Consider the following 27,805-nt stretch of genomic DNA (forward strand, 5'->3'; position numbering starts at 1 on the left):
TACAGCTTTCTTCTGAAACATACGTTCCTGCTATAATCACCCCAAGTTTCTGCCTCAGCTTTGCCAGCTTTCATAGCTTTTGAGGCAAGGTCTTATTGTAGTTCTAGCTGGCCTGGAACTCAATAGGTAGAGCAGGCTGGCCTCGAACTCACAGAGATCTGTCTGCCTCAGCTTCTGGAGTGTTGGGATTAAAGGTGTTTGGCACCACACCCAGTGCCTTTACAACACTTATCTATACACTCCTTAGTGAATAGATTTGGTAATTATCTAAGGCATGCCAGGTGGTTTTGTTCAGGAACAAAAAGTCCCAGTCTTGTGTATTTTGTCTTGGAGGAAGATAATTAAATGATTGTAGTCCAGACAAAGAGCTGTGAAGAAACGAGGCTGTTCGAAGAAGGAACGGCCAGTGTAAATGGTGAAGTCAAGCAGGGTTCCTCACACTGTAAACCTCACAGGCTGAGTCAGGAGCTTCAGGCCAGCCTGGGATACTGCAATGCAAGACATGGACTCAGCATATCTAAGTAACAAAAGAGCAGAAGGGGAATACAGTAGTTATTTTTGTGGTACTCTGGCTGAACATCTACAGAAGCAATCTAATGGAAGGATTTATCTTAGGTGGCAGTATAAGAACATATGGTCCATCATGGTGAGGAAAGCCTGGGTTGGCCTTGTCTGTGCAGGACTTCATTTCTGGGTAGATCTAGAAGCAGAGAGGGAAAGGCTTTTCTTTCCTTACCAGCTCCACAGCTTGAGACACGGGGCCTGTTCTCTCCACAGCTCTCCCCAACCCAGCATCTTCAGGCTTCAAACTTCAGACTAGTCAAACTCTAGCACCTCCCGCACTGGACTAGATTGTCGTTCCTGCCTGCCGCCACCTGTCCCCAGGTACTTTCACTTCCTGTTTTCAAACATTCAGTTCCTATCACATAAGACTTTTTTGTTTTCTGAGGTGATCAAACTACATAGTCCAGGCTGGCTTCAGGACTTCTTGAAGACAGTGTTTCAAGCAGTGAGGCTGGCCCTGTGAAACCAAGGATGAACTTGAACTGATCATTCGGCCTCCACATGCCAACTGCTGGGATTATGGGTGTTCATCAGAGCTGCCAGTTTATATGGTACTGGGGATCAAATCACAGCTTCATGAATTCTAGGCAAACATTCTACCAGGCTCTAGATCCCAGTTCCCATAGCATTTTCTCAAGACACTTGTTCATGCTTTGAGATTATGCAACCAGATGCAGGCCCTTTGTGAGGGAGGACCCGGGCAGTAGCACAAGCCTTACCCATGGCGTTCTCACCCTGACGGGTGTTTGGGAAGTGATCGCTTCCCTGAGGAAGGCACTGCAGAACAGGCCTAGTTTCAAAGTCCTTGTCCTCCTAGTGTGACAGCAGCTGGGTGACTTGGGGTCTACGGAGGCATTTGCTCATCAAGGAGTACTTTCCATGCTATGGGAGGGTTTTGTTGTTTGCTTTTTGAGACAGGGTTTCACTGTGTAAAGCCTTAGTTGTTCTGGAGTTTGATTTGTAGACCAGGTTGGCCTCAAACCCAGAGCTCTGCCTGCCTCTGCCTCTCCAGCGCTGTGACTAAAGGCATGTATCACCATGCCTGGCTACTATGGGACCTTTAAAATGGCACTGGGGTCGCTATGAGGGTCCATGCTGAGTGTGGGATGTGTGTGTTATGTAAAGGGCTCAAAAGGGTGCAAAGTAACAGTGAGGTGCCACCAGCACCTGGGGAGGGGAGACATCTGCTCAAGATCTCCCCAGGAGAGCCTGACACTTTGCTCACACTGAGAATAGAGCTGCAGCTGGGATGCACTTAACTTGCATTGGTAAATCCTAAGGATAGGGCTACTTTTCTTTTTTTTTTTTTGCTTAGAGAAGTAGAAAATAAAGGTTGTCTTATAATCAACATTAATTAATTAATGTAAGTTAATATATAAATATGGAGGTGGGAAGTGAATAGTGTGTGGGGCCACCTTATGGAAAGCACTTACCACCCATTCCACAGCTTCTATATTTACGTGCACATGTCTATGTGAGCATATGCTTCATGCATGTGTGTGTCCATCGAGGCCAGAGTTGCAGGCAGTTGTACTTCCGATGGCCCAGACCCCCAGCCTGCCTCCATGGTGCTTTGCATCATTTTTGCTTTCTGAACTTCAACATGGACACACAGTTAAATAACTCACTATTACCCAGATCTGGGGCTAAATAGTATTACTGCAAAATAAACAAGCAAACTTTGACAGGATCATTAGGACAAGAGGGAGAGTTTACAGTTCTTCCTAAATATCTTTATTTACAGGTTTTAAGCAAATATGTGAAAACCACCCCAGATGTAGACAGAGCCCGGAGGGACGGCGAGCAGCACAGGTCTTTCAGCCACATTCTTCAAAAGTGGAGACAACAACGACGCGAGTTCCAGCCCCTCCAGAGTCCTCGGGAACACGCAGGCAGTTATTCTAAAGCATGGGGCCACTGGCAAGAGACATGGGGTATCTCCCAACTCTGCCTTTGAACTCCTAAGGGATATTTTGTTTCTTTAAACAGGGACACGTGTAGCCAAAGACGACCTTGAACTTCTGACCCTCCAGCATTAACAGGAATGCTAGATCACAGGTCTGTGCCCTCACAGCCAGTTTAACTTGACGTGGGGACTGAACCGTGATTCCATCCATGCGTGCCAGATGAACACTGATAAGTCACATTCCCAGCCCTGTCCTCTGGAACTCTTGGAAACCAGTTTTGAGTTGCTCAGATGGAAGCAGAACAACCCAACTTTTCAAAATTGTAGCAATCCTAACTTGCCAGCCACCTTTGATGGGTGAAAAGCCCACGCTGCTGCCTGAACTGCTGAGATGGTGATATCAGGGAGCCACAGAATCAGGGCCTCTGCTGCTGCTAGCAGATACACTCATGCTTCATTCTTCCTTTACCTCTGTTTCTGCAACATTTCAGGGGCAGGAACCTTCCCTGCAGCGAGAATCTTAGGGGCACTTAGCACCTGCAGTCCATGGGAGAGACCTTCCCCTGGGAAGCCTACAGATGGCAGGTACCACACATCTGACCCAAGAAGTGTCCCTTAGGAGAGGCAGCTTGGATTCAAGGGGACCAGAAGCCCTATGTGGCCTCGTTAGGGACTCTCTGGGTGCTACCCTGCATTCTCCATCTTTACAGACAGACAGCTATGCAGAGACCCCACCAGACCTTCCTGACCATGGTCGCTGAGCTGCTGACCTCTGCCATAGGCCTTATGGTCCTGACTGGCCTTAGTGTCCTTGGATCTGGGAGAGATAGAAGGGTCACTGGAAAACTTGCCCCGAGCTGCACCCTTAAGGAGACTTGTAGGTGACTCAAAGCTTGGTGAGCTCTTCTCACCAGCCACATAAGCAGAGGAGGCTGAGTGGGTATGACTGCCCTGGTGGCGCACCAGCCAGGAGCGACAGGTGAAGCTCTTGCCACACTGGCCGCAGGTAAAACGCTTCTCCTGAGAGTGGCTGCGCAGGTGCTGTAGGAAACTAGGTTTGTGCGTGAAGCAGGAGCCACACTGGGTGCACTGGAAAGCATGCTCACCAGAGTGCACACTCTGGTGCACTGTCAAATTGGCCAGGCGTGTGAAACGCTTGTCACACTGGGTGCATGGAAATGGTTTCTCACCCGTGTGTGTGCGCCGATGTTCCACCAGTGTGGACAGGCGCCCAAAACGACGGCCACACTGTGCACATGGGAAAGGCCGCTCTCCCGTGTGGGTGCGCTGGTGCTCCAGCAGTGTGGACAGGCGGCCAAACCGCTTCTCACACTCAGCACATTTGTAAGGCTTCTCCCCGGTGTGTGTGCGGTAGTGCGTGGTAAGCGTTGACTGGTGGACGAAGCTCTTGCCACACTGAACACAGGTGTAGGCACGCTGGGCTGTGGGTGCACGACGGTTCCTGGTGAGAGTGACCTGCTGTGTGGCACTTTGGGGGCACTGGAGACTGGCAAAGGGCTGAGATCCATGGTGTGGGTGCTCATGCTGAGTGCTGAGCTCTTTGACAATGAAGTCCTGGCCATTCTCAGTGCCCTCAGTAGCTGGCACAGGCTGACTCTGAGAGCCTCGGGGGAGGGAGACCACCTCTCTCTCTCTGGAAACAGGGAGCAGATCCCCACAGGTTCCCCTCTCAAAGTCTTCCTTGCTGGGTCTCCCTTCAGTTGCCCATGCTGGGTTTGGTAGCACGGACTCTCCTTCCAGGATCCTTTTCTTGTTAGCTAGCCAGGTTTCTGGTGGGCAGAGACAGAGATGAGTCATTCCTGCCACAGGCTCTGGAGCTGGGCCACCTGATCCCCCTGTTCTTTGATATGGAAGGCCTGAGGCTCACACGACCCTCTCACTGAAGGCCCTCCCTCTGGTCCTTCTGCCAGAGGCCCACTCTATACCATCTACATGCCCTAACAGCTAAGCTGTGTACCTCTGCTTAAGGCCTCTTCTCATCGATACTTCAACAGCTTCCAAAGAGCAGCTCCCCAACAGCCCCTGATCTGTGCCACCAAGACCAAGAATGAGAAAGCCCGCCCACCACACCCTGATTCTGATTCTGATTCTGGTGCAGAGACAACAGGACAACACAGGATACTTGCTCACTGCAACTTCCAGACATGAATACAGAAAGCCCCAGATATACAGCCTATCCCTGGGCTTCACCTGAGCACAGATAGGCACTGGTCGTCTCTCGCAGACTCTTCTCATATGCCTCTTCCTCTTGCTTGATCCAGGGCAGAATACTGGGGGAGGATTCCAGCTGGCCTGGTTCTAAGGAAAAGAAACACCGAGGGCATCAGATGTCAGGACCTCTAGTGACCACAAGGAACTCGCAAAAGAACTGCAGAGCCCAGGAAAGGCAGAATAAATAAGTACTGGGATTTCTGGTAAGACTAAAATATGGTACGGTGGGGAGTCAGGAGAGCAGAGGTGCCACGGGCCAGCAGCCACAGCCACCCGTCTTCCTACAGGAAAGAACAGCTACAGTTTGCCTAGGCCCACGGATCCCTCCAGAATACAGAGCATATTTTGAGAACACTTCAAGCAGATAAACAACAGGATTAAATAAAGGCTCAGACTTTTCCAGCTACATGATCTCTGATGATTTACCTAACCTCTCTGAAGCTTACTTAATTTCTTCATTTATGTATACAAAAAGACAAAACCTACAAGAGATTTAAATGGATCAATATTTATAGTCTATAAGTATGAACTTTGTTAAACTGGAAATAAATGCATTGTACTAAGAGAAAAGGGCAATTCTTTCCCTCCTGCTAGTTTTTTGTTTGTTTGTTTTGTTTTTCAAAACAGGGTTTCTCTGTGGCTCTGGTTGTCCTGGAACTTTATAGACCAGGCTGGGAAGAAAGGTGAGGTGTGCACCACTACACCCGGTTCCTACTAGCTTTTTTTTTTTTTTTTTTTTTTGAGACAGGGTCTTACTATGTAGACCAGGCTGGCCTCTAACTCAGAGTTCCACCTGCTTCTGCCTCCTCAGTGCTGGAATGAGGGTTTTATCGTCTCTGTCTGGCAGCCTAAGTAACACAGTACCCTAGGGTAGGTGTCCTTCAAGGGCCAAGTGACCTCACTAGTCTGTTCCAATCTCTAAGATCCACATCCATACCACAGCTCATCATGCATGTTCTCCCAAATAAATAAATGTTAAGAAACTTAAAAGAGGAAACCATTTCAAGCCACAACCATCTAGTACCAATCACAAACTTCAATATTGTTCTAAGTTTGCAGCTGGAAATACAGGGTCAGCTTTCCATTGTTCTGATGGCACCTGTGGTTCAATCATACTGAGAAGATGCTCCCCAACCACAAGTACCCACCTCCCCTACACAGGCTGCTTCTATAATTTTAACCTAACAGCTGGAAAATTCCATTTTTAACAGGAAGCACTTTGAGCTTTGGAAGACGAAGTCAACAGTAATATACCACCTGGGTAAAGCACTTGCTACCAAGTATGATGACCTGAGTTGAATTCTTGGAGCCCACATATTAGGAGAAAAGTGATTCCCACGTTACCTCGTAACTTACACACACATTGTGAGGTCTCTGAGTATGTGCACCAATAAGAACAGCAGCTATTATGCTGGGAGGGACTTGGAATGGGAGAGGTAGCCAATAAAGAGAGGCTTTTTAAAAAATATTGTACATATGTACATATGTATCTGTGCACATGAGTGCAATGTGCTCAGAGGACAGAGGTGTCAGACCCTGGAGCTCACAGATGCCTGCTATGGGTAACTGAGCCTTTAGATAGCAGCATGTGCTCTTAGCTTCAGAGCACTCTCCAGTCCCCGAGAAACCTTTTAAATTGGGCCTGTGGTGCACAACTGTAATCCCAGGACTTAGAAGGCAAAGGCAGAACGGCAGGTACAAGCTCAAGGCTGGTCTATATAATAAGTTCTAGGCCAGCCAGGTCTAATAGCAAAACTGTATCCAGAGAGAGAATGTTTGGCCTCTGCACTACTGAGCAAAAACACATTCATATAAGAATGCACTTGCATAATCTAAAGGCTAGAGGCTCATTAGCCCCTGCCCAGGTGACCCTCTAACCAGCTTCTCAGACTCTGAAGTGCCCAAACCAATTAAACATGTTGAAACTGTAATGTCCATGCTTACTGACTGAAGATCCTCAAATTATGCTTTCCTCAGAAATTTGGCAGGAAGAGCTGCCTCTGGAAACTTCTAGAAAATAAAGCGAGTTTACACCAAATGACAGTGGAGAAGCTATCAGAGGATGGAGTGACTACTAAGACAGCAAGGACTATCCAAGGCTAGGCAGTCCTAAGTCCCCTGAGGACACCCATCCACAGCAAAAGTTCTGGGCACCTCCAAGGACATACCAGCTAACACACATTTCATAGGTCCTCAGTGAACCAACAAATGCCACCACCTACTAAGCTAGCCCTTCCTGGCCCTTTATACTCCATTCTCAAGTGCTATTGGCTGATTTCTGTAATCTGGCACTATACCCTCTCTGTGGTATCCCCAACCTGCAGGGACCCCAAAACACTTTTAACCTCTGTGCAACTTGCCAACAAGTCAGCATGTTCTTTCTTAATTTACCTGCCTAGAGAGCTCCCTTCAAATGAGGGCTTTTCTCCTCAAATATAGTAAAATCTAAAAACAAGGAAAGGGGCTTGAGAGAGGATTATTACAGCAGACCTGGGTTTGGTTCCCAGCACCTACATGGGGACGCTCACCACTGACTCTCAGCTCCATTTCTAGGGAATTAACATCACATGTGTACAGTGCCCCCACAGGCACATGCAGACAGGTGCATGCGCGCACACACCCCTCCAACATGGAATGATACCTTTGTTCTGAGCAAAAAGGGACTCTATCCCCTTTCAGCAGGAGTGGCCCCTTCTTCTTCTATTGTTTCTTTCATTTGAACTAAGGATTTCTTCACCTTTCAAAAAGCCAGGTGGCCGCGCGGTGGTGGCGCACGCCTTTAATCCCAGCACTCAGGAGGCAGAGGCGGGCGGATATCTGTGAGTTCGAGACCAGCCTGGTCTACAAGAGCTAGCTCCAGGACAGGCTCTAAAGCTGCAGAGAAACCCTGTCTCGAAACCCACCCCCCCCCCAAAAAAAAGCCAGGGTGGTTCACACCTATAATTCCAGTACTCCAGAGGCTGAGGTAGGAGGCCCAAATTCAAGGTCAGCCAGAGCCACCCAGTAACTTCCAGGCCAGTCAGGATTAGAGTAAGATCCTATCAGATAGGAAAAAAGGCTGGAGCTATAACTTAGTGGGAGAGGGCTTCCCGTAGCATTCACAAGGTTCAGTCTCTAGCAGCAGGAAAGCAAACAGCTTTGTGATCTGCACTCCAACTTAGTGCTGTTACCGAAGAGAGTGAAAACTGAGCTCTCACTCTCGCTGTTTGTCACCCTAGAGTGTGCCAGGCACAGCTTGGAAGGGAAACATCAAACTAAAACTTGGCTCCTTCCCTAAAGAGAACACACCTGGTGGAAGCAGGGTAAAGAGTGGGTCATGGGCATAGGCAGGGCATCAGAGGTCTGATGGAGGTGATAACTATCTGCCTCACCCTTTCCCACAGCTCCTGGGCTGACAGCAGAATTCAGTGGTGGAATAGGAACAGGTATAGTTACAAACTAAGTCCTAGGGGGACAAACAAAGCAGCGGAGGCCTCCATTCCACAGAAATGAACTGGGAGGAACTGGACAGTGAGGAGCAGATTCTAATCTGCGTGTCTCCACTGATGTCTTGGATGAGCAATTTAACCTTCCTGCAAGCTCCAAAATGATGCAAGAGCTGGGAATGTAGTTACAAAATTCCAGACCTAATCAAGTATCACATAAAAACACACTTCTGAACACAAGGCTGGAGGACCTAGTGTTTACTGCTAGTCCTCAATTATCAGACCTGAGATATCTTCAGAAAGCATGCCCATGGGGCTGGAGAGATGGCCCAGTGGCTAGGAGCACTGAACGCTCTTCTGGAGGACTCAGGCTCAATTCTGAGCACATACATGGCAGCTCACCACCATCTACAGCTCCAGTTCCAGGGAATCTAGCCTCTGCAGGCACCAGGCATGCATAAAATACATAGACACACACAAGCAGGCAAAACCACCCATACATACAAAATAGAAACATGGCTACACTTAATTCTAAAGATGGGAATTAAAGATATCTTCTAAGACCAATCTGCTCTTGCTCTCAGATCCAATGATCTCAACACACCAAGGAAAAGAATGAAACATATCTGGAAGCCTTGGGGACGTCTCTTACCCAGAGCACCCAGTACCTCACGGCTCTCTTTTGCTACGTCCTTGCAGAGCTCTTTCTGCCAGTCTTCCGGGCTGCCTTCCTGTTGCTCGGGGAAACACTCAGCCACCTCTTCAGTAGTTATAGAAACCTGGAGGAATACAAATCCCCACACCCCTTCAGAGAACAGCCATAAAAGGCTCCAAAATTATGGGCACCACTGACCAAATGCTAGCCTCTGTCCACATTTCCACAGAAAAGTGTCCTCCCACACCTGCATCTTCAGCTGGAAGCTGAATGGAGACACTTTCTTAGATTTCGTCTCTCGAAAGTCATCCTGGGGCCTTCCCTTCTAGCCCACCTCCGTTCCTGTGTTAGCTGTCTATACAGAACACTTTCTACCAGGGATCCTCCCAGTGGCCACAGCAGGCTGAGATGCAGATCAGCGCCTCATCAGAGAAGCTTCTTCCTGTGATAGGTGAGAACTATCAAAGACCCACAACTGGACAACGTGCAGAGTGAGAAACTGTGGAGCACTCAGTCCTACATGGAGTATCTTCATTAGCCCTCCCCTCAAAGCTCAGGGATCTATGTGGAGAAGGAGGAAAGAAGACTGTGGGAGTCAGAGGACAACTCCAGGCCACAGTGTCCTCCAGACACAGCCAGGCTGTCCATGTGAACTCGCAGAGTTGGATGGAAGTCCCACTCCTAACTAAGAAGCTATCTGCAGCTAATAGCTGATGGCAAAGGAATGAGCAGTTTTTCAGTGGCGTCTCACTAGGTATGTTTAACCACACTTCATGGCAGGCCCCACATCCCCACATCCAGTAGTTGGACAACATAAAACAAATTAAATGGTATTTTTATTGACTTTGCTTAATTTTGCTTTGTTTAGACATGCTTTTGTCTTATTAGTCTTTTGTTTGTATATTTTGGTATCTGCCTTTTTTTAAAATTTGTGTGTGTGTGTGTGTGTGTGTGTGTGTGACAGAGTTTCTCTGCGTAGTTTTAGAGCCTGTCCTGGAACTCACTCTACAGACGAGACTGGCCTCAAACTTATAGAGATCCGCCTGCCTCTGCCTCCCAAGTGCTGGGATTAAAGGTGTGTACCACCACTGCCCAGCTGTTTTGGTGTGGGTTTTTTTTTTTGTTGTTGTTGTTCTTTAAGAAAGAGAGAGAAAAGAATGTAAATATGGGTGGGTAAGGAGATAGGAAGACTCTGGGAGGAATTAGGGGGAGAGGAAAACATGATCAAAATATATTGTATGAAAACAATTTCTTTTTTTCCCCTCTGAGACAAGGTTTCTCTGTGTAGCCCTGGCTGTCCTGGCACTCTGCAGACCAGCCTTGTCTTGAACTCCAAGATCCACCTGCCCCTGCCTCTAAGTGTTGGGATTAAAGGTGTGTGCCACCAATTGAAAACAATTCTTTTCAATTAAAAAAGAAAGGGGGGGGACCATTGTGTAATAAGACAACTGCTGCTGCCCAGACATGTCCTTCCCAACAACTCGCTCTACTGCCTAAGCAGACACCTTGCCAATGTCACACCCTCCTGACATTTTTAAAAGCTCTTAAGGTTCACTGTAGCTGACTGGAGTCCTCCCTTCACTCTGTGAATACCTTGGGGGCTTCATCCTTGCTGCTAGCGGGCAGCCTCAGGACCCAGGAGTTCCGGGTTTGCATCTGGTTCTCCAGGTTCTCCAGCCGCCGCTGCAGCAGCCCGTACTCCTGCAGCAGGGTCCCCAGCACGGCCCACTTGCCCTCCAGCTGGCTGCTGAGCTCCATGGCTGTCTTCTCACAGTCAGCCAGCTTCTTCTCTGCTGACCCTGTTCGTATTTCCAGGCTTTGAAGATGGACAGCCTGGGACTCTGTTTTCTTCTCCACCGCCTGAACAGCAGCCAGGATGGCTAAAAGGGAGATCTCCGCAGACTGGATCTGGGCCTGATGTTGGAAGTCTGTCCCTACATGCCAGTCCTGTGACCAGAGACAAGGAGATGGGTTGGCTTCCAGAAGAAGGCCAAGAACTGTTCTCAATACAGTAAGATCAGGATCTTCTGGAATGGGTTCAGACTCCACTCAAAGACAACAGACACTAGACCCCACAGAACCTTCATGGGAAGAATATTGAACCTAGATTCACTGCAATGGAAAATTAAATAGTGAGCATTCAAATGTATACCAGATTTAATCTTGCTCTGTTGCAGAATATTTAACTATGTAAAGATGTATTGAATTTGTTTTACAACGGAAAGATGTGTTACATTTGTTTATGTTGTCGAATATTTAACTATGTAACGATGTGTTGCTTGCCTGCTTACGGCACCTGATTGGTCAATGACACCTGATTGGTCAATAGCAAGGGAGGAGGTATAGGCGGGGCTTCTGGCCGGGAGTAGGAAGAATTTTGGCTCAGGGGCCAGCCAGACACAGAGGAAGCAGGAAAGTAGAACAGACAGAATGAAAGAAAGGTAAAAAGCCCCGAGGCAAAACGTAGATGAATATAAACAGGTTAAATTAATTTAAAAGAGCTAGTGGGATAAGTCTAAGCTAAGGCTAAGCATTCATAATTAATTAAGTCTCTGTGTCTTTATCTGGGAGCTGGTTGGCAGCCCAAAGAAAACTCCAACCCTACTATTCTACTTCTACTAACCACCTTTTCATGCTCTGGAGACAGCCCAACAAGACCACAAAACCTGCATACCCAATGGCAATATCAGCTCCTCCTCTCCCCACACTGGGTTTCTTAGTATGTCCCTGGCTGTCCTGGAACTCACTCAGTAGACCAGACTGGCCCGGAACTCAGAGATTCTCGGGCCTCTGCCTCCTGAGTGCTGGGATTAAAGGCCTGCACCACCACCGCCCGGTACCCTCACCTCCTCTCACAGCAGCTTCCCCCAAAGTGAGGCCCTGCAGTTCTAACCTCAGTGATTCTAATGCTGTGTGAATTCCTGACCTGCCCGAAATACTAGGTGTCTTAGTTAGGGTTTCTGCTGTAGCGATGAAACACCACGAACAAAAGCAACTTGACTAGAAAATGGTTCCCTTTGCTTACACTTCCACATCACTGTGTATCACTGAAGTCAGGGCAGGAACCTGGAGGCAGGAGTTAGAGCAGAGGCCATCGAGAAGTGTTGTTCAGTGGTTTGTTCCTTGTGGTTTTCTCAGCCTGGTTTCTTATAGAACTCAGGACCACCAGCCCAGATGTGGCCCACCGACAATAGGCTGGGCCTTCCCACACAAACACTAGCTAAGAAAATGCCCTTCAGGCGTGTCTACAGCCCAATCTTTTGGAGATATTTTCTCAGTTGAGGTTCCCCCCTCTCAGATGACTCCAGCTCGTGTTAAGTTGGACACAAAGTCTGTGTGACTGAGGTACCTCATCAACTAGCCCCTGAACAGTCACCACACTGGAAGCCTTGATCTTAGCTGCCAGTAAGTGGGGACCAGAGAAAGCTGAAAGCCAGCATCTTAATCAAAAGGAAATAACCCCGAGAATATCCTGTCTAAAGGAGCTAGACAATGCATCATGTATAACTAAATAATAAGACAAAGCAAGGAGTTCCTCTGTGGGGACAGCAGATGAATCCTGGAACAGGCCTCTTCCAGAACTGGACTCTGTGCAGTCTGGGGCTAAGATACACCATTCCCCCTAAGGCTCTGTATTCTCAATTACAAGGACATCATGACTTTCTCTCTCTTAGGTGGCCAAGAATGAAATAAGCTACAGGTATGAAACAGCTCTCAGGTTGCATGACATTACCTTATATTGTATTACTAATAAACACGAAGGTTCCAGCCCACTGGCCAGAATTTTATATATTATAAATCAAAGACTGAAATGAATCGACTTTTGTGCCACTAAACTTTCTCCAAGATATCTTCCATAAAAGAACAGCAAAGTGCCCCGCACAGTGGACACTGTCGCTGACCCGATCCTTCCCTCCCTTCTTTTACAGCACCATGGGGCCAGCCTGGGGTCTGACTGCTGGCCCATAACAAGCTATGGTTGGGAGGAGTCTTCACAGATAAGGGTCAAATATCTTCGTCTCTCTGTGACCCTTGCCACAAATCTGGCACCGAGAAGTGTCTCTGAAGTTACTGCAAAGCTATAGCCAGCAGATGACCTCTACCTTCAGAGACATTATCTCGGCAGTTCATTCGCACGAGTTGGAAGCCAAAAGGTCAAGCCTGAGCTTAAAACACACCTAACCAACATTTATAAAGATGACTCGCCCTAACAACTACAGTAGCAAAGTCTTCCTGTGGGTTATTGGGAAATAGCTGGCGAGGGTGTATGCATCCACCCTGAATGGAATCGAATTCAGGCCTGAAAACCATGGAACTCCCGTAAGCAGTACAAGATTATGGCTCCCAAGACCAAAAGGGCTAGCTGGAGGGGCCTTAGCTCAGGAATAGATCTGAGATGGCCAATAATTGCGAGAGGAGGTGGAGAGATCCCGGAAAAGGAGTCCTGTGGAATTAAAAACGTCCACAGCCGGTGCATCGGGCCCAGACGTTTCCTGGTTAAGCTCAATTGGCTTATATTATGATCAAAACCCGGACAAGGACTTTATCCTGTGGGCAAAGGAGTCTTAGTCTTCCTCCCTGAGACCCTACCGAGCTCAACCCAATTTCAGGTGATAAGATGTGCTCCAAGCAAATTGAGACCGTTTCGCACCCCCCACATGGTCTGTGCGGGCCGCCCTTACCGGAGCAGCGGCCGCCTCGGTCATGGCTAAGCGCGATCCTGCCTCGTCTCAGAGTTTCCGCAGCGATCTTCCCTACCGACGGTCCTTTTGGCCCACACACAACAGACTCGGACGGCGGTCCGGGGCAAATAGCCTCGGGACGGAATACAGAGTCGTGAGCCAGCGGTGTCTCAGCTGCTCCTCCTCCACTGCTCCCGCGGCTGGATCGATGGCCCCACCCTCCGCAAGCAGGCTCCCCATTGGCTAGTCATGGAGGTCCCGCCTCCTGGCTGCACAGAGCCCAGACTCCATTGAGGTGCCAAAGCACCAGCCCGCAGCGTGCGGGCGCGTTGTCTCCACTCCGCAGGTGTGAGCGCCAGGTGTCTGGCTCCCTTCTCCCATGAACACCTGCGTGGAGCCAAGCGAACCACTGCGGTCATCAGCTCAGACTACCCAGTACAAACTAGGCCACAAGCAAGTAATTATTCAAACGTGTTTATAGAGCACCAATTAGGCTAAGATTGCCACCATCATAGTTCTTAGAGCCACTGGGCCAACCATTTCTTTGTTTTAAAAAGTGAGGGAGCCAGAAGACTCTAGGATCAAATCTAGACTCCACCGTTGGGCTCCTTCAACAAGCAGCCTTCGTTCAGTTCATTTTTAACTCAAAACACTCTTTAACATGTCCTAACGAATTCCAGGATAAACTCAGTAAGCCCGATTGGGCACAATGGCGCAGGCAAGTAAATCCTAGCATTCTGGAGGTAGAGGCAAGAAAATCACTCAAACCCAAGGTCAACCAAGGTTACACAGCACCCATTTTCCCCACCCCTAGCATTTGTTTTGCGCTTTAAACATAGAATACTTGCTTCCAGGGAGCATTTAGCATTAGAAAAGAGGCCCAGGAACCTCAGCCCAGCACCTCCAAAGCAGGGATGAGCTCTTGCAGCTGAGGATTATGCTGGAGACAGATATACTGTATACATCCTGTCTGAGCGCTTACTGACAGCTGTTGTCTTGCTTGAGGGGCTTAGACAACAGTTGGGTGAGCAGGCAAGGAGGATCCAGAACCATGGCTGAACTGCCAACGACTTGCCTACTTATCCCTGGCCCAAGAATGATGGCAGTGAGGGCTTCTGAGAGGCAAGGGTCTGAATGACATCAGAAAATAGCACAGCCAGATGATGGTACCTAGAAGCCCTCCTGATTATGCCCAGGTGTTTGAGAGCCAAACAAGAGAGTACCAGGAGAGCTGGAACCTACCAGGCTGTGTGGGCAGCACCCGACATGGCGTGGCAAAGAGGCAAAATGAACCAGCAACCCTCAAGACGCTGCAGTCTGAGACTGTCACCTCAAACCCCTGGGCTTCAGCTGGTGCTTTTGAAGGGCCCCTCAAGTACCAGCTTGGCTGGAAAGCATTTCTAGAAACTGAAGGAACTGCCACTTGGAAAAAGAAAGAGGTTCTTCCTGATGGAGGCTGTCTGGGGAAAAAGGGCACAAGATCAACAAAGAAGAGAAAAGAGACGCAGACTTAAAAGGACAGACAAAACTAGGCATTTGTCTAGTGCCTCTTGACACAGACTACTCTACGGTGACAGCTGGGCTGTTCTGTGATACAAGGAACATGAGGCTCAAGAGGGTGGAAGGATTCCTTAGCTTCATCCCAGAGTCTTCCTGGGCTTGCTCTAGTTTCCGTCAGGCATTTTTGCAGGTCTGTCACAAAGGGTCAAACACACTACCAACCCTGAGACCTGAGAGGAGTGACCCATTCCTAGCTTCCATTTCCCTCACAACTCCTAGAAAAAGTAGTAAAGGATGCAACTGCCACACCTGAGCCTCTGCTTCAGAACAGCAGCCAAGCCCCCAAAACAGGTCTACACTAAGCAGGTCCTCCCACCCTGTCAGCACCACATGGAGGAGGTAGCACAAAGTTCCTGCCCCTCAGCGGCTTTGGATCTCCAAGAAAAAAACTCAAAGCAACAAAGTAAAAATAACCAAAAAAAAAGAGAAATGCAAATTTCCAGGGCCTTCCTTTAGTCAAATGTGAACTCTGCTTTTTTTCTCAAGTAGACTACAGATTTTCATCCACGCAAGCCTTCTCCCCAAGGTCTCTCTTGTCCCATCCTGGAAGAGACAAAACTTTCTATTCCTACTGACTGCAGTACCAGCCAAAGGTAAGGAATCTTTCACAAGTCAGGAATGTCCAAAAGAGAGGAATCAGGAGATAGAGGCACCTATCAAACACCTACAGTCACCAATAGGATGACTTCTTATTTGAATGGAGAACAATAAAACTCTCCAAAGCCATTCCAGAATGACGGACCAATGTCAGGTCAGGAACAAGGGAAAGGCCTGAGAGTACAGATCCCATCAAGGGTACTCAGGAGAGTCAGAGGGTGCCATGGCAGGCTCCTCTGGTCACCCTTCCTCTTCAGGGCTGGGCTCACAAGTGGACAGACAAAATGAGGAAACACAGGACAGCCTGGCCTCATGAGTGGGTCTGCATGTGAACAGTCAGGTGGTGGTTCCTGTTGAAGGCCCGGCCACACTCAGGGCACTGATAGGGACGTTCGCCAGTGTGGATACGCTGGTGACGAAAGAGGTCCGAGGGCCGGCGGAAGGCCTTGCCACAGTAGGGACAGGCAGGCCAGCCCTGCTTGTTGCCTGTGTGCTGATGCTGGTGCAGTATCAGGGTCTTCCGTCGCTGGAAGGAGAGCAGGCATTCACTACAGTGGTAAACCTTAGCTGTTGACCTTTGTCCCATGAAAGCACTGCCTGCCAGGGAACGGTGGCTTGTGGGCTCCTTAGGTAGCCAGCTGATGACAGGACCAGGCACCACCACCTCCCCTGGTTCCAGTGTGGAGTGGCTTTCCCCTGACCCAACAGGCAGATCACTCCAAACCTCCCTGTGTTCCTCCGCTTCTACATGGGTCCGCTGATGGATTGTCAGATTAATCTTCAAGCGGAAGCTCTCCCCACAGTCAGGGCATGAGAATGCCCGCTCCCGTTGTCGTTGTCGAGGAAGGATATGGGGTGGCTCCTCCCTAGCCTCTGCGGCCTGGGGTTTCCTAATCAGTACCCTAGGCACTCCCTGGGCATGATGCCGTCTGGGGCCTCTAGTCCTGGGCCTTTTGTGGGCTCTATACATGGACTGGCTCAGGGACTCCAGAAGCTGCTGCTCAGATTCGTCCTCAGACTGTGCTTCTGTCTTGATGGTCACAGCACCACCACCTGGCAAAGGAATCATGACTGGTTTCCAAGAGGACTACATGGCTCCCCTTACCATTTGATCCAGGTCCTGTTCCAGGTTCAGGCCTCTTCTCCCTTCCCCAGTTTCTATGAGTGTCAGTCCTATTCACAGACACTATGGGCAGACCTAATGGATTATTCACCTTTGTTTGCTGTATTGTGCTCATTCTTAGATGTGCTAAGAGCAGAGAAGGGAGGAAGTTACAGAAGCCAAGAGGAGCCAGGACTATGGAGTCCAGGATTTGACTTTGGAAGACAGATGGGTGGGACTCTAGTGGGGAGACACTCCAGCCATGGCAACAGTGATACCAAGACCCTAAGTGTTGTGAAGATACTAGTTACAATAGAGATGGATAAGGAGCCCATGGGCCCCAACTGCTTCCAGACCATGATTAAGAGGCCTTGTGACTGTAATCCCAGCACTCAGGAAGCTGAGATGGGAGAATTGTCACAAATTTAAGACAAGCCTTGGCTAAACAGTGGTTTTAAAGCCAGTCAGCCATATACACCCCGAGAGGGGGTGGGGCTACGGGAGGGACTTGCCTGTGTGTCACTCATCCCACATAAATCCACTAGAACATCTACTGCCCTATCAGCCTGTGACTCCTGTAAGGGCTCAGTGCAGGTCTCACTTGATGCAAGGGTGGAAACAGAGTAAAGGTGAAGGGACAGAGCCAGGAAAAGCCCAGGCTGAAGTGAGGACAGTGGCCCTCAGGTGCAGACAGCAAAGGTCTTGTCGTTGAGCCCTATCAGAAAAGCATGGACTTCAGGTGCAGCAGCTTCACTTACACCACAGGTCAACGTGCGGTGCCAGATGTCCCAGCTGTGGATCTAGATAGACCAGCTCACAGGGTTCCTGTGGGCTTAGAGCACCATATGAACAGCCTTCCTGCTACTAGCTGACCATCGCCTAAGGCACGCAGCGTGTCCTCAAGCGGGACTTTCCATTAGGCCAGTTGACCGCAGGCTGAATGCTACTCCCTATGAGGCTCGGCCACAGTCACAAGTGTCTCCTTTCACTCACCTGGTCCCACAGACGGCAGGCTGTCTGGGGGAGGGGAGGGTGGAAATTCTCCCTCTGTAGATTCTCCCTCCTGTTTGATGGGTAAAGTGCTGGTGCTGGCTGGAATTCCTATGAGAGGAGAGAATCAGATGAGAGCCATTCCTGACACAAGTATCACAGGAGACATGGCCATTTCCCCAGCAGGTCCTGAGCATGCTTAAGGGCCTGCGAGGAAGAAATCTTCAGGCGTCCATCTGGAGGGCTTCTGAGGTAGGAACAGAGCTAGTAAGGCCACAAGCCCAGTCACATGTAGGCCCAGGCTCACAACCTCTCCCTCCACATGCTACCCTTCATCAGCTTTAAAATAACAGAAGGTTTGGAAAGGCCCGAGGACAGAGTCCCAGGTCTGTGATGGCCAGGGACACCACCCTCCTACCTGAGGTCCCACGTTACAAATTCTGTGCAAAAGCTTGAGCTTACACACTGATGAGGAACACAGAGAAGGGAGAAGTCATGTGCTATGGGGGAAAATGCAGAGAAACCACTATAAGGATTGGGAATGAGGCCAGCATCAAGAAGGAAGAATAGGGGGAAGAGAAGTAAGCACAGCTGAGAGCATAAGGATCGGTGCCCTCTGCGTAAGTCTCAGAAAAGGACCAGCAAAAACTGCCTGTAAACAGAACAGACACAGGATCCTGGGTGAGTGACAAAAGTCAACGTTCTCAACAGGCTTTCAGAAAACTGAGAAACTGCAGCATGTCAACCTAGCGCCACACTGGAGTTTCCTAACTGACCGCCATGTTGGCATTGCCACTGTAGAAGATCCAGCAGGTCCCATTCATACTCCTACCCTTACTCCATCCAGACAGGTATGTCCAGGCCCCCACAGTGCTATTCAGACATCTGAGCACTGAAGAGACTAAAGCTACCTCTCCAAGGCCCATCTTAGAGGCTTAGAGTCTTTGCAGAGTTCAGTATTTGCTTGTTTCCTATGCTGAGAACGCCAGTGTTGCTGCCCACCTGTCCTCACTTACCAGTGTCTGTCTCAGGTGGAATAACTCTTGCTTCCTCTTGCTGCGGCTGCTGTTGCTGCTTAGGTGCTTGCCTTTCTTTTGGCTCCTCTAAGGCAGGGCTGGCTGGACTTGAGGCATGCTCTGGACTCAGAGGAATTCCTAGAAACACAAACCAACATCACTGAGAACAATACCGAGGTCTCCTAGGCAGGTGGCCAGTGACTCTGGGCCACACTAAATGCAGTTTCGGATCCTGGGCTTAGAAACCAAAGACAGGATGTAAAAATACAGTGGCTACGCCCATTGCCCCACAGCTCTACTCTTGTTGTAAAACCTCTTTTGTGTTGTGTTTTGACACTGGGACTCTCTACATAGCCCTGGCTACCTTGGAACTCACTACGTAGACCATGCTGACCTCAGACTCAAGAGATCCACCTGCCTCTGCCTCTCTTCCCTGGGACTGGAAGTGTGTACTGCCATGCTGAGCTACGTCTAAGCCTCTTTGCCCATAAGAACTCCACCTAAAATGTAATCAACTGAGAATGCAAGACAGGAATGACAGCTGGATCAAGAACCTGGCTATCCGCTCACATGGTGGCTGATAATGAGATGTAACTTCAATACCATAGGTCTAATGTCCTCTTCTGGACTCTGTGGGCACTTCATGCATATGGTATACATATATATAGCAGGTAAAACATCCATAAACAAACAGTAAAATAAATGTAAAAAAATAATAAGTTTTTAAAAACCTGGCTATTTAAGGCAAGGAAGAAAAAATGATGTCCACCAGACATCAGCGTGGCTTCTGGCTTTCCCCCAAAACTACCTTCTGTAGTGCCAGGGAGTCCACTGGTACAGCAGAAAAGACACCCCAAAGACATCTTTGGAGCTCTGATGTCCTTAAATACTTTTTTTTTTGAAAAGGGATTTTTTTATTTGTTTGTTTGCTTGTGTGTTGGTGTTTTGCCTGCATGTAGTCTGTCTGTGTCGGGACATCAGATCCCCTCGAACTGAAGTTACAATTATGAGCTGCCATGTGGGTGCTATTTTCTCTGGAAGAGCAGTCAGGACACTTAATAGCTGTGCCACCTCTCCAGCCCCCTAAATACTCTTTCAGGACAACTCGACCTCCACACCTATCCTCTTCATACCCTTGGATCCACGCATGGTGTTGGGTGTGGCCGGCCTCCCAGAATAGTTTCCTACAACCTGGCTGTGACTGTGGTTATTAGAGGGTCCAAAATGAGCCTAAGCAGCCTCTCATGAACAGAGCTGGGGGAAGGATTAATTTTGCTTTTCTTTTCCTCTTGCTTTTGTCTTGTTTTGAAGACAGGGTCTCACTATATGGGTCTGGCTGGCCTGGAACACAACATTTAGATTGGTCTGACTTTGAACTCATAGAGCTACACTTCCCTCTGCCTCCTGACTGCTGGGCACCAGCCTTCTTTCCTTCTTAACAAAAATTACTAATGAGATATTAGAGTGTGTATGACAGAGAGACAGACAAACAGATGAGGGGGGAGGTATATAGGTCAGAAAACAACCTTCAGCAGTTGGTTTTCTTCCACTGTGGGTTCTGGGGATGGAGCGTCTATCATCAGATTCATACACAGCAACTTTCACCACATTGGTGAGGACCTTTTACCACTGCTGAGCCATCTCAACTGTCCGTCTGTGTTTGTTTCCTGAGACAGAGTCTCTAATGTCTTCCAGAGTGGTCTTGAACACACTATGTGGCTGAGGAGAACATTAAACTTCTGATACGCCAGCATCTACATCCCTAATGGTGGGATTACAGGCATGAACCACCATACCCAACTTTTCTGGTGCTAGGGGTCAAACCGGGGCTTCATGTAGGCTAGATAAAACACTGTACCAAGTGAGATATATACTTCATACTTCCTTTCTTCTCTCTTGTCTTTCAGGACCAAAACAAAAACAAAACAAAGCAAAATAAAAAACCAAATTATTATGAAAAAGATACTATGAGCAAAAGGGTTGATGGTTAAAGAGCTGATGGAGTCTGTCTGATATGAAATCAGCCAAAGGTTCCTACCATGGACCCACATGTGCTGAGGACAGCTGGAAACAGACACATTTGGATGAGAAATTCACAATCACAGAAAGAAGAGGCTCTATCTCTACGAGTCTGAACTCACCAGTGTGATTTTTCATTAACACAGGGTGCAGGGAACAAGGACAATGTGTGAGGCACACAAAAGCAACCTAAGCAGGGCCTCTCCACTGTCAGCACTTCTCTTCCAGGGGAACTGAGAACCCAGCCTCAGAGTCACGAGAAGTGGATCTGTAACTGACAACACTGCTCCCGAGTCTCTTTCACATTCCAGGGAGCTGTGCTGGACGCTGGAGGTCACACCGCGCACAGACATTATACACGCAACAGTCACTAGGTCTTAAAATTGTTACTTCCATAACAAACCCAGAGACAGCTGCTTCAGCTTGGTGTGCTGCTCATACCTTCAACCCAAGCACTCAGGAGGCTGGGGCAGGAGGATTGCTATGAGTTAAAGGCCAGCCTGGGCTACATATTAAGTTACAAGCCAGTTTTGGTTATTGTGTGAGACCCTGACTGAAAAGCAAACAAAGCCAGCAAGATCGCTCAGCAGGTAAAAGCCCTTTGTTGCCAAGCCTGTAGTTCCATCCCTGGGGCTCACATGGTAGCAGGAGAAAACTAACTCCTTCAAATATTTTTCCTGATCTGCATACATATACAAGACACATAAAAGAATATAACTTTTTTAAAAAAGCAAATAACAGCAAAAAGAAGCCAGTGTGGTGTCACACGCCTGCAATGACAGCACTTGGAAAGCTGAGGCAGAAGGACCGCCAAGGTGGCTACAAAATGAGCCCCAAGCAAGCCTGGGGTACAGAATGAGACCCTGTCTCAAAAAGCAATACAGAATGTCTATAAGGGCCAGTGAGATGCTTCAGCAGGTAAAGGCATTTACTGCCTAGCCTGATGACCTCAGTTCCTTCTTGGGACTCATGTAGTAGTGGAAGGAGAGAACCAACTCCAGAAAGCTTTCCTCTGACTTCCACACATGGGCACTGTGATACATACCCATATCTCTCCATACACACAGGTAAGTCAGGTGTGGCAGCACACTTCTGCAGTCCCAGCACTTAGGAGGAGGAGGGAGGGGGACCAGGAGTCAAAGACCATCTTTTGATGACATACTGAGTTTGAGGCCACCCTGAGCTACATGGGACCTTGTCACAAACACACAAAACAGCAATAACAGAAAGACAGCTGCTGCACTGGCAGATGGCAGAACAGAGTTGCTGAAGTCATATATTCGGCTCCTTATAGGAACTATAAGCAGAAACGGTGTTTGTCCTCCTAAACCATGCAAAGCACCACAAGACACTGGTTCAGAAGAGTGAAGCCCCAAGACAGAGAAAGGGAAATATGGAAGAATATGAAACCCTGGCTGTTAAAGTGCCATGGCACACTGGGTTTCTTTATTGTTATCTGGAGTCCTCAGTGTTAGATACTTTCCTCTCATGGACTTAAAAGGTGCCCAAGTGCATGACTGTGAGAGGAAAAGGGGAAGCACTCATATAGAACTCGTAACTATAAATCCAATATCATGGGATCCCAAAACCCTCTTCTAGCCTCTTTGAGCACCAGACATGCATGTGTTATACAGATATACATATAGGTAACACACCCATACACATAAATAATATTAAAAAATAAATAGCTGAGCAGTGGTGGTGCATGCCTTTAATCCCAGCATCCAGGAGGCAGAGGCAGGCAGAGGTGAGTTTGAGGCCAGCCTGGTCTACAGAGGGAGTGCCAGGACAGTCAGGACTGTTACACAGGGAAACCCTGTCTCAAAAAACCTAAATAACAAAAAGGGAACTACAAAGGGAATTCCAAGACAGAAAAACCTGAAACAGAGAAACCCTGTCTCGATGAAAGGAAGAAAGAAAGAAAGAAAGAAAGAAAGAAAGAAAGAAAGAAAGAAAGAAAGAAAGAAAGAAAAATAGGTTTTGGCAACAGTTGCACAAAGCTATACTAAAAAAAACCACAGAAATTAAATTAGCTGGGCATGAAGACTAGCATGTAATTTTAACACTTGGTAGAAATAAGAGAACCAGTTCAAGGTCATCCTTAGTTATATACCAAGTTTGAGATCACTGCTTGCTACATGCCTTAATAAATAAACAAACAAAAAATCCTCCAAGCATGGTGCCACAAAGAATTAAATAGTAAATGACATATGTAAACATCTATGTATATATGCATATTTGTGGTACTGAGGTTGACCAAAAGCGTTGCACACATTAGGCAAAAGCTCTGACATGAAGCTATAGCCCCAGGCTTACTTTCACTTTTTAAAATGTTTATTCAACTTCTTAAGTCTTTTTAAATTTCTACTGATTATTTATTATTGGTGTAAGAGTGTGTGTGAGTGCGAGTACAGCCATGCTATCACATGAGAATGATGTGCAGTTAGAGGACTACATTTTGGGATTTAGTTTTCGCTTTTCAACATGGGTTCTGAAATTTGAACTTGGGTCATCACACCTTTAAGCAAACCCTCTTACCTGCTAAGCCATCTTACCAGCCCTAATTTCATTTTTTGTTGTTGCTGTTTTTGGTTTTGGTTTTTTGAGACAGGGTCTCTCTGAGTAGCCTTTGCTGTACTGGAACTCACTTGGTAAAACAGGCTGGTCTTGAACTCAGAGATTCTCCTGCCTCTGCCTCCCAGATACAGGGATTAAAGGTGTGCGCCACCACTACGACCACTTTTTGAGAGAAGATCTCATTAAATTGCCCAGGCCGGCCAGGAACTCATTCTGTAGACTAAGCAGGCTTTGATCTATGAGTCTCCTGTTCTCCAGGACAGTGTGGATTACAGACCTGTTCTATAGGCCACATTTTATTTGGTAGTTTTTTGGTTTTTAGTTTTGTTTTTTTGAGACAGGGTCATATACCCTGTGTTAGCCTTAAACTCAAACTCCTGATTCTTTCTGGCTATTTGACTTTTTAGAGATTACAATCCTCCCACCTCAGCCCCTGAGGTGTTAGGGTTATACTTTAATAGGCAAATTGTACGGTACTTAAGTTACATCTCAGTAAAAACTGTTGAAAATATGGGAGGACTTTATGTGGGGTTTTATAGATTTAAAAGACATAAACCCAGTGCAGCATTTGAACTTTGAGTTATTAAAATTAGGATCTAAATTCCTACTGAAAATAAGGACCAGGTATTAGATGATTTTCTGTGTATGGGATGATGATATTGTGGTTAAGTCTAGAAAAAGGGAGATGGGTGGCAAAAATCTCCATCACTGACTTGTTTTTTTTTTTTTTTGTTGTTGTTGTTGTTTTGGACACAGGGTTTGCCTACAACTCACTGCTGAAGATCAGCGATGACCATTTGGTGGTCACTGTATTATTCTACTTTGGCTTATGTCTAAATATTTTATTTATTTCATTGGCTAACATGGTAGCAGAGGCCTTTAATTTCAGCACGTGAGAGGCAGAGACAGGTAGATCTCTGTGAGTTCAAGGCCAGCCTGGTCTAGACAATGAGTTCCAGGACAGTCAGGACTATATAACAGCAAAACCCCATTTAAAAAAAAAAATTAGTAAATAAACATGTGTGTATGTGTGTAAGTGTTTTGTCTGTGTATATGTACACTGCATGCATGCCTCCTGCCCAGAAGAGAACACCAGATTCCCTAGAACTACAGTTACAGACAACTATAAGTTGCCATGTGGGTGCTAGGAACTGGACCCAAGTCCTCTGGCAAGAGCAGTGAGTGTTCTTAACCACTGAGCTTCCCCAGCACTCAGGAGTCAGTAACATTCCCTTTGGAGCCACTGAAAAACACTGGCCATGAAGGCCCGGCCCAGACTGTCCCAGAGAGAAGCACAGCAGCAGTGCTCTCCTGCTGACGGCAGAGCTGAGCATCAGAGACAGGAGACGGACATGGACACCTGAAGGCGGCACACGGCAGTGGTGAAGCCACCATGTTTACCGTAATGGAAGCCTATTGTATCCTGGACCTCACAACCACACCTTTAGTGCCGGCGCCACCCACACAGAGGCAGAGTCCTATAGCTCTGAGGAGAGGCCTTCTGCTTACGCCTGCTCAGAGCAGCCTTGCACAAAGTGCAGCCCATTCTGGGTGACGGGTCTGTGCTCCCTTTCCACCCTGAGATGACCCAGTGTATCCACGAAGGTAGTGTGTTCACTTTGCCCAGGTGCTCACAATACCGCCAATACTTACCAGTGTTTGGTTTCCTTGGGCATGTTGTCTCCTCCTCACTCCCCTTCTGGCCCCAGGGGCCTGCAGGACAAGGCTCTTCTCCTCTCTCTATCCGGGTGAGGATGTTGGGTTTGGAGATGGCATAATCTGCATACAGAACGGGGAGGGGATGGGGAAAGGTCTCGGTCTCGCTGCCTAAAGGAAAGGCAAAGACTGTAGGAAGCCGTGCTCAGATGGAAGCCGAGGTGCCCCCTGCAGCCTTACCCAGGGAGACCAGCGTCTCATAGTTGTCTCTCATCACGTGCTTGTAGAGCTCCTTCTGCCAGTCCTCCAGCTTGCCCCACTCCAACTCGGAAAAATACACAGCCACGTCATCAAAGGTCATAGGCACCTGAAACCAGTGTCACACTTGTTCACCCACACATTTACAGGCATGCGTCCCCAGGCTTCCCACCTCAGGGCTCCCCACCAAAGGCTACCTTGGGGACCTCGCCCTTGCTGCCAGGGGGAAGCCGCAAGATCAAGAAGTTCCGGTTGCGCATGAGGTTCTCCACGTTCTCCAGCCGCCGCTGCAGCAGCCCGTACTCCTGCAGCAGGGTTCCCAGCATGGCCCATTTGCCCTCCAGCTGGTTGCTGAGCTCCACAGCTGTCTTCTCACAGTCAGCCAGCTTCTTCTCGGCTGTCCCTGAGCGTCCTTCCAAAGTCAGCAGGCGAGCCAGGCAAGAATCCACTTTCTTCTCCAAGGCCTGAACGGCTGCCACCACAGTCCACAGTGTGATCTCTGTGGAGTAGAGGTATGAGCTCTTCTCTCCATCTGGCTGGGGTTAAGAAGAGGGGTAGGAGGCCTCTTATTACACATCTGCTTGTACCTCTGAGTACTTTTGCTCAAGAAACAAAAGGATCATATAATCAAAATATCTGCATCTTAAACCAGGCATGATGGTACATATCTACAGTCCCAACATTTACAAACTGAGGCAAGGAGATAGCCTCAGGTTCAAGGGCAGCCTGATCTACACACTTCCAGGCTAGCCTAGCCTAAAGAGTTGAGACCAGCCAGGTGTGGTGGCACACGTATTTAATCCGAGCTCTTGGGAATCAAAAGCAGGTGGACCTCTGTGAGTTCAAGGCCAGCCTGGTGTGGTCTGCCTGGCAAATTCCAGACCACCTAGAACTGCATAGTATACCAAACACTGTCTTAATGTAAACTGCAGCTTTACATTTAAAAATTCACCCAACCTGAAATAAAAATAAATATTTAGAAAGAAAAAACTTGTATCTGTTTTAAACATGTTCACACTTTTCTTGTCATTATTTCCTCCATGATGCAACGATTAGCCTTTCTATTGTACTGGAAATCTAGAGATGACGCACCACCGTATTTTGGAGTCTATGAGTGGATTATATGCAAACACTACATTATTTTATGTCAGGAACTTGAGCATCCCTTGTCCACTGGGGGAGAGCTGTAGTTGTTGCAATAATGTGATAGGTAGTGTTGAGATCTATCCTGTTGGCAAGTTTAGGGGGATATTAGGTGCCACAAGACAGGTGAGGGATAGGGCAGGTGGGATGACCTGGAAGACATCATCTGGACAGGTATGGGAAGGCCTTCCAGCCTCACTCCCATAAAGCCTATTTTCTTTTCCTTGTAGGCAGGGAACCCAGAAGGGCACACAGCAAACTAAAGGGAAGGAGAGGTTCCCTTCAAAAAGTTTCCAGGAAACTAAGGTTTCAGAAACTTGTCTGAGATGTATTGGTGATAATAGATAATACTTACAGAGAGATTTTTTACAGGCAAAAGTTCTAGCATGTTCTCTGACATGGCCATACCACCCTTCTAAAACTGCTAAACTTGCAATGATTCTCAACCTTCCTGGTGCTGCGACCCTTTAATGCAGTTCCTCATGTTGAGGTGACCAGCAACCATAAAATCATTTTGTTGCTACTTCGTAACTGTAATTTTGCTACTGCCATGAATCGTAAATATTTGATATGCAACGCCAAGGGGTTGCGACCCAAAAGTTGAGAACCACTGAGGTAATAATCTTTAAAGAAACAAATGAAAAAGGTCACAAAATTCAGAAACCTGTTGCTAGCAGGATTCAGTCAAATTGTTTCCTAAGTAAAAGTAGAGTTGCTAGATATTTTAAAGGAGGTTTCATTCTAAGGTGTTAGTCTGAGACTTAAGCTCGGCCTCTACCTGCCCCTCTGCAACCTCTGCTTTGCGGATGCGGTGGGTAGGCCACACCGGGCCCTCCTCGGCCAAAGGCCTCAGAAGAAACACCGGGCAGGGGCTCTCAGCTGTGTCATCTGCAGGGTTCTTCGAGGCCTTCAGGAGGCATCTGAGCGCCCGGCCTAGCGAGGTTCCGGGGGCCTGGTCGCGGTCACCGGTCTAAGGGCGCAGCCCACGGGGCCTGGTGTTTGAGCCGCCCGCCGCTGGGCGCAGGCCCGTGGCCTCGGTGTCCACCGGGCCGGTGTCTCCATGACCCCCGCGGACTGGGTGAGGGCAGGGTAGGGAGAGAGGGAGCGCTCCGGGCCTGGTGTGCCGAGACCCTCGCACGCGGCGGCCACCGGCCGGGGCGCTTACCCGGGCGGGCGCCGCTTCAGCCATGGCTACCGTGTCCTCGCTGGGGTGCGATCCTCCGCCGACAGGACGGACCACGCGCGGGCTGAGGTTCTCCGCCGACAGGTTGGGCCAAGCGCAGGCTGCGCGTCGGTGACGAGCAGGAGCCGCCCAGCGTCGGAACTGCTTGTCTGGCGGCCGCAAACTCCAACCGACCCGAGCCACGTGCCCCGCTGGCCCTTTAACGGAGCCGCGGGGGAGGCCGCGGCCGGGCGCGCACAG

The 27,805-nt window shown here is 48.4% G+C and overlaps 3 protein-coding genes across 5 annotated transcripts; all 3 read right to left on the bottom strand.

Annotated features, from left to right (window-relative positions):
* Positions 1–2,275: 2,275 nt before the first annotated feature.
* On the bottom strand, positions 2,276–15,953 carry LOC119806364 (zinc finger protein 398-like). 3 transcript variants are annotated; one of them, XM_042054440.1, is made up of 6 exons: positions 14,707–15,953; positions 13,465–13,597; positions 10,376–10,729; positions 8,780–8,906; positions 4,682–4,789; positions 2,276–4,260 (listed from the first exon to the last, which is right to left on the bottom strand). In XM_042054440.1, exons 2-6 carry the CDS (start codon positions 13,486–13,488, stop codon positions 3,155–3,157), a joined length of 1,719 nt encoding a protein of 572 aa, XP_041910374.1. In that variant the 5' UTR covers positions 13,489–13,597; positions 14,707–15,953; the 3' UTR covers positions 2,276–3,154. The 3 variants fall into 3 exon arrangements, with proteins under 3 accessions (XP_041910374.1, XP_041910373.1, XP_038173985.1); XM_042054439.1 differs by having other exon boundaries at positions 13,465–13,851; XM_038318057.1 differs by having other exon boundaries at positions 13,465–15,953.
* On the bottom strand, positions 15,160–16,777 carry LOC121677096 (zinc finger protein 382-like). The gene is given in 2 exon segments (XM_042054566.1): positions 15,160–15,341; positions 15,931–16,777. Coding segments are annotated over 2 exon segments (942 nt in total). The 5' UTR covers positions 16,691–16,777.
* Positions 16,778–17,708: 931 nt separating this feature from the next.
* Positions 17,709–27,571, bottom strand: LOC119807356 (protein ZNF783). The gene is made up of 6 exons (XM_038319388.2): positions 27,548–27,571; positions 25,437–25,775; positions 25,222–25,348; positions 24,979–25,104; positions 18,730–18,867; positions 17,709–17,824 (listed from the first exon to the last, which is right to left on the bottom strand). Exons 1-6 carry the CDS (start codon positions 27,569–27,571, stop codon positions 17,709–17,711), a joined length of 870 nt encoding a protein of 289 aa, XP_038175316.2.
* Between the last annotated feature and the right edge of the window lie 234 nt (positions 27,572–27,805).

Source organism: Arvicola amphibius, chromosome 2, assembly GCF_903992535.2.
Source record: "Arvicola amphibius chromosome 2, mArvAmp1.2, whole genome shotgun sequence".
NCBI lineage: Eukaryota > Metazoa > Chordata > Mammalia > Rodentia > Cricetidae > Arvicola > Arvicola amphibius.

Bases quoted from the DNA above. Each gene is read 5' to 3' on its own strand.
- LOC119806364 (XM_042054440.1), bottom strand. From the start codon at position 13,488: ATGACCGAGGCGGCCGCTGCTCCG. The intron at 8,907-10,375 runs GTATTCACAGAG...GTATTCCTCCAG, and splicing joins GCAAGGATGAAGCCCCCAAG to GTTTCTATAACTACTGAAGA. The intron at 4,261-4,681 runs GTGAAGCCCAGG...TCTGCCCACCAG, and splicing joins CAGTGCCTATCTGTGCTCAG to AAACCTGGCTAGCTAACAAG.
- LOC119807356 (XM_038319388.2), bottom strand. From the start codon at position 27,571: ATGGCTGAAGCGGCGCCCGCCCGG. The intron at 25,349-25,436 runs GTAGCCTTTGGT...CACTGGTTTCAG, and splicing joins GCAAGGGCGAGGTCCCCAAG to GTGCCTATGACCTTTGATGA. The intron at 18,868-24,978 runs GTAAGTATTGGC...TTGTGTTTCTAG, and splicing joins CCCAAGGAAACCAAACACTG to GAATTCCTCTGAGTCCAGAG.